Raw genomic sequence first — 6292 nt, forward strand, 5'->3', positions numbered from 1 at the left:
TAAATGCCTTTAAGACAGATTCAGCTTTATTAGACTCGTGAATAAAAACGATGTTTCCTATTATGACTAGTAGCTGTGGTTGGTGGCCACCGAAAAAAAAAAAGCTTGAGCCTCCTAGTTTTTTATTTTCACAAGACTTCTCGGGGTTTTATCACTGCCCGGTTTCAGAGACCCTTGTGTGTACATGACATTTCCTCAAAATGGCTGAAACACCATCAAGTACCCAGCAGCTCCCTCATTAAAACGACTACAATGGCTTTCGTTTTTGTGCGTCTTCAGTTAAATATAGAGTTCCCCGTGGTAGTTGTAAAATTTTCCCTGCCTTTGCTCTGATATTTTTGTGCTGTGGTCTGTTTTTCTTTGGATGCTGTGTTCTGTTTTCCACATGCATATGGCTCTGTCTCACCCCTGGGGAATTTCCTCTTCTGGGCTAATGTGAATATTAGTATGGGTTAAATGCTCCAGTCATTTGTGCATTAATGCATATTGCATAATTAATGTTTTTTGTAAAGTCTCAGTTTCGAACAGCAGGAGGAAGAAAAAACCCTCATCTCTGTGTTCAAACTTAAAATATCTCAGTTAAGTCCCCGTAACAGGACTCGCTGGCAGGATCTTTATGCCAGAGTTGTTTTGATGTCTCCTGATTATTTCCATTCTTGATTAAGGGCTGTTCTGTGAAGATTCAAGGCATTCAAGAGTGTGATGGGATTAAATGGGACACTGTAATGACCCTGTTGTCTGAAGGGCTCATCATACAGACACAAAGCTAAGATCGGAGACTGGAAAAAAGCAGGAACCACTGTTGGTAACTGGGAGGACAGTGACGCTATTGTTCACTTTTAGGAGGAAAAAGATGCAGCTTTTCAGTTAAAGTTATTAGGAGGAAATGTTCATTGCTTGTTTCATTTCTTTTTTAAAAAAAATTTATACAGTTGGTTCTTGATTATTTAGGTGGTTGTGAGTCTGTTGGAGGCTTTGAAATTATAGGCTCTTTTGATTTATTTGTCCCAAAATCTGTAGCATTTATAGAGTAATCAAAATTTCCCATCTTGAAGTAGAGAAAAAAAAATGCATATCTGGTGATCTGTTTGCAAAGAAATATGTCTACTCTCTGAGCTTTATTTTGTTGAATTTAGTCGAGTATTTGTCACTACAAAGCTGTGAATATCTGCATGTCAGATGACCTTAATGGTAAAAGCTGCTATAGTCTCACAGCAGACAATTCTTGGTTCCAAATTATTATTATGAAATAAATTGACAAGAATAATGAGATGCTCCTTTGAAATCTGTGGCCTCTGTCCATGGTGCTGAAGTACTCACAGTTCACTTTTATATGAGATCAAGTATTAAGATTTAGTAACTTACAGCACAGTGAAAATGCATTTTTAGATAATTATAAATTCACAATAAGAAATAAATCTTAATGGCTTTCTGTGTAATTGGTAGCAGTTTGGCCTCAGTGTTTCCTTACATCTTACTCAAAATACTCAATTCCACTTCGTCTCTAAACGTTGAAGATTTTTCTCCATGTTGCTCATTTAAGTGTTTTATTGCACATAATATTTCAAACTTTTTCCATCTAAATCTTTCCTCGGTGTGGACAGTAAAGTAAAGGGGACAAAGGGCGAGTCGATCGGAGAGCAGCTGATGGCTGCGTTGTGATTAAAGACACCAAATTGCGGCAGTGAGCAGTGTCGTAATTACATTTCTTAATCACATTCTGGAGGTCTAATTGCCTTAACGATGTGTTTCATTACGTGAAGCCAGGTATTACAGTCGACAGTCTTCATACACACTTGTTTTCGAATTAGCATATTATTACGCACCGTCATGGAAGCGTTTTAATATTCACAATAAAGGTCAGCAGGTTTTTTTTTCAGTTGTAGTTCAAGGAGGACAAACATCTTATTGCTGTCTTCAGGTTAAATTCACCAAACCACGTCTGGCCTTTACTCCCAAGGCTTGACTTTGAGATCAAGAAAAGAAAAGTTAACAATTTTGATGGAGCAGAAAATGATTGAGCTTTGTTTTAAAAAGAAGTCCAGAAACTGACAAGAGCTGCATCACCTCCAGAAATTATATTTATAATAAGCACCTGGAAATATTTACCACGATAAAATGTCGAATTCTGGTTGAAAAATGACCCCCAGAGATCAAATACAAAATAAAAGTTAAAGGCTCTGATTCTACTACATTCCACATCAGACCAATAATCAGAAGTGTTCTTTTTCTGTTGTTCAAAATATTTTAATAAAGCTTTTCAACACTGAAATACATACAAACGGCCCTCTTTGCTTATATAATAACTAAGGTATCTACAGTAATCCACTGCCTGACCTGACAACGCGAGTAATCTGAAGACCTCAACTAAGAAACTAAGAAGAAAAGACGACAATGTGCAATGCAAGCAAAAATATCCATCATAAATATCCAAATTAATAAATTACAAAAAGACACATGAAACACCTGATAAACCTTGATTCAGGTTCTTTTTTTTTCTAAAATTTTCTGGAATTTTATTATATTACAGTGCCCCAAAAATGAACTGTAATAGGCGTGCGCAACTATTAACAAGTGTCCGGATTTTTAGCACATAAATATCTGACTGATTCAAACACTTAAACTTTCTCTTTCATTTAACTTTCCTCGTTCGTGACATTCCACGTGCTCAATAAGAAAAGTTCTTGAAAACAGGCCTTGAACCGTAAAAAACGTCTCTGAGGTGAATGAAAAGAAATAAAGAAAAAGCGCAACTAAATGAGACAGCAGCAGAAAAGTGAGGTTAACGCTCCGGGAAGGTGTCCATCTAATTCTAGTTTAGGGGGGGGGGGAGAAGTCGCAAGTTGTCAGGTCACCCAAATCTCCAAAAGGGTCCATCACAGAGCAAGTGATCAACAACTCACTCAGCCACTCACTCAGCCACTCTCACAGGCCTACTGTACTTCTGTTTGGTCTTCACTGTCATTCATACCAGCACTTTAAGGATGATTTATATACACAATCAAGTATTGTTTGAACAAAAAAAAGCGCGTTTTAATGCATTTAGTAAATATTATAAAAGTATTCATCGGCATTACTTTTTGTCTCTAGCCTACTGACTTCAACAACAGTAGCCTCACAGGGATTTTTTTTCTTCTTTTCTTTCCAAAAGTGTCCTTAAAAGTGGTTCTCTCGTGTGCTTCTCTTGAGTCTCTATCAGGCGCAGTTAAGGCTTGTCAGTGCACTGTTTGCAGAGGCTGGAGGTGGCGTTGTTAAACAGGGCACATTTATCGGGGCAGGAGGACCCAGCCACTCCGGTGGGGAAGGGGTATCCGGGCGGCTGCTCGTACGCGCCCAAGCCGGGAGCTGCCAGGGCAGTGGTGGCCGGTATCGAGGCTGCGGAGATGGCTTGGCCCTGGTTGAGATACGCCACTAGCCTCCTCATCTCCTCCAGAGCCTGCGCCTGCATGAGGATGTAGTTTTTGGCGAGCAGCAAAGTGGCAATTTTGGAGAGTTTCCGCACCGACGGGCTGTGCGCGTAGGGGATGACCGCTCTGAGCTCATCCAGCGCGTCGTTCAGATCGTGCATCCGTCGTCTTTCTCTGGCATTGATGTTTAGCCTCAGTAATTTCTGCTCTTTGGTTTTCTTACCTCCTTCTCCTTTCCCCGCGGGCACCGTCCGCCCGTCGGCCAGCAGGACCATGTCACACCTGCCGTCACTGTCATCGTCGGGGCTCTGCTCTCCGCCGCTGCTCTCCGCCGCCGAGGTCCTGTTGGCGCTCTCCCCGTAGTTGACGCACAAAGATCCGGTCGGCAGACCCAGTGGCCCCCCTCTACCTCCCGCCAGTCCTCCCGGCTGAATCGGGTCTGGATCGGCCTGGTCAAAGCAGCTGATCGGTGACTGGCGGTCTCTGGCTGGTAGTTCAATGCCGGCCGCCGATCTGAAAGGGTCCATTTTTTTCGTGGACACGGCGCTGAGAGTTTTGTGAAAAATGTCCCCTGCGCCGCCGTTCAAGTTCATCCTCCTGTCCATAGCCTTGTGGTTTGCGCGTCGTCGCAGGCTACCGGCGCCTCTGGAAAACTCTTTGACGCGTCTCTGTGAGTTTCTTCCTCTGTTTGTCCTTCGCCAGTTTACAGTTGCGTGTCAGCGGTGAAGTTGCGGGTTCGCTCCACTTGTCAGCTGAAGGTGTAGAGACGAGGAGGAGACTCGTGTAATAAGTGCTGCTCTCTCCTGCCTCTCTCTCTCGCTTTCTGTGTCTGATTCACCTTCACCGGATCTCCACGATGATCCTCGTTACGCACAAGACGCTTCAGTCTTTTTACATCATTATCTCGAGGCGGGTTATTAAAAAGGATTCGCCTATTGGGACAGAGACACCCTCTCCCCCTCTCACTCTCCACCCAATCAGGTTAACGTTTTAATTAACGGCATTTAAAGGATGGCAAACAATACCTCGTGCGCTCTTTCTCTCCCTTTGAGTGTGTGTGTTTGAGACTCTTCATAACGGTGTTTTAGAAACCATTTAGCGTCCTGCTGCAATCATTTACTGATACCATCCACTTGTGTATGTTTTAATAGATGCTCCTAGGATAAATACAGATTATTTCATACTGGGAATCAGGAATTTTGTATAGTGGAAACCGACCATCTGTTTAGTGTGTTAATAAATTTTCCTTTTTGTTTTGCCACTATTTTGTTTATCCACTTGAATTCAAACGTATTGTTAACAAACTTAACCAAAGTCTCTTCTTCACAAAGGTTGCATTAGGATTAATTATCTGTTAAAAGCAGGCATTTCCTCCCTTTTTAGCCTGTTTGCATTGTTTTCTTTTAAAAAATTCAGGTCAAATGTCTCCCCAGAATTTTCGTCTTTCTGCTTGGCTGTAGTAGTATATATCTCACTTGTAGAGTTTCCCCCAGACAGAGCTGCACGCTCAGCAGGTTTTACTTGTGCTCATACTGCCATCTTCTGGTTTGCACGGAGTAGTACAATTATACAAGACTGTCAGATGTAATCAGGCAAAGCTGTTAAGTTTTATTCAGCGTTCTTTGACACCCACAACCCTTTATGTATTTTCATTGTTAAGTTAAAACCCCAGATTTTTTTTATATTGTAGTGACCATCATAAGGCTTCAAATTATAGCAGATACTGAAACAGTTATAGTCAGAAATATAAAAATGATACCCATGTCTTTATTTTATGAAGCAGCCAAAATGTTTTTAGATTTGAATTTTTCACTGGGTAGAAGAATGATCCAACTTCACCAGTGTTGGAATCAGCACATACGTGATGTACTGTTATTGCACAATGTACAAAAATATGTAAACAGCACTTTATTACCAATTTTACACATGAGCGTCAGTTTATTTGTTATTCATTTGCCTGAGAAAATAGTTTAATATCAGTTTATAAAGTAAATATATATATAAACCGATCAGCCACAACATTATGACCTCTGACAGGTGAAGTGAATAACATCAATCATCTTGTTATGATGCAACATTCTGCTTGGAGACCTTGAGTCCTGTCATTCATGTGGATGTTTGACATGTACCCCCGACCTAAACATTGCAGGTCAAGCAACCACCCACTCTCCATGGCAACAACAGTCTTTGATGCCAGTGTCCACCCTCAGCAGGACAATGTACCCCAACACAGGAGTGGCCCGGGGAACACGACAGAGCCAAGCTGTTCACCCGGGTTAAACACTCCCCAGATCCAAATCTTACTGAGCATCCGTGGCATGTGACAGGATAAGCCTGATCTAGGTAGGTTCCACCCTGTAACCCACAGGACCCACAGAATTCCGTACCACCATTCTGGTGCCACAGGACATCCCCAGAGGTCCTGTGTCCATGGCCCACTGGGTCAGAGGAGTTTTAGCAGCATAAAGGAGACCAACACAATATTAGGCAGGTATGTTTTGCCTGATTGGTGTATATATGTCTAATGTGAGGTTTGATGCCATCACATTGTATCCAGACTGGACTTGAGACATTGGATTTGGAGTTTGAAAGAGAAGAAAACTTGCAGGGATTGAGGGTCTAATCAAAAGTTGCTCTTGAGTTTCTTCATGGTGATTGTAGGATCCAGTAGTTTAGACATCTGACTTAACACTCGGGGCTAAAAGTCAGTCCCTGTTGGATTCATTTTTATCTTTCTATCACGAGTCCTGAAAGTGCAGTCCTTAATTGCTCGTGTATTCCTTAAAGAGAATCCAAGGCTTTGGGGATAATATGGTTCATGAGACTGCGGGCCTTCAGTGTGTTCATCATAGTGGAAATCTCCACAGTTTTACACCTGATCTACT

General features: G+C 41.8%; 1 protein-coding gene across 1 annotated transcript; it reads right to left on the bottom strand.

The window, feature by feature from the left end:
* Positions 1 to 2199: 2199 nt before the first annotated feature.
* bhlhe22 (basic helix-loop-helix family, member e22) lies at positions 2200 to 4298 on the bottom strand. Its single transcript, XM_023276149.3, has one exon. The coding sequence runs from the start codon at positions 4010 to 4012 to the stop codon at positions 3206 to 3208; it is 807 nt and encodes a 268-aa protein (XP_023131917.1). The 5' UTR covers positions 4013 to 4298; the 3' UTR covers positions 2200 to 3205.
* Between the last annotated feature and the right edge of the window lie 1994 nt (positions 4299 to 6292).

This window comes from Amphiprion ocellaris, chromosome 22, assembly GCF_022539595.1.
Source record: "Amphiprion ocellaris isolate individual 3 ecotype Okinawa chromosome 22, ASM2253959v1, whole genome shotgun sequence".
Taxonomy (NCBI): Eukaryota; Metazoa; Chordata; class Actinopteri; family Pomacentridae; genus Amphiprion; species Amphiprion ocellaris.

Coding starts and splice junctions, on each gene's coding strand:
- bhlhe22 (XM_023276149.3), bottom strand. CDS start 4,012: ATGGACAGGAGGATGAACTTGAACGGCGGCGCAGGGGACATTTTTCAC.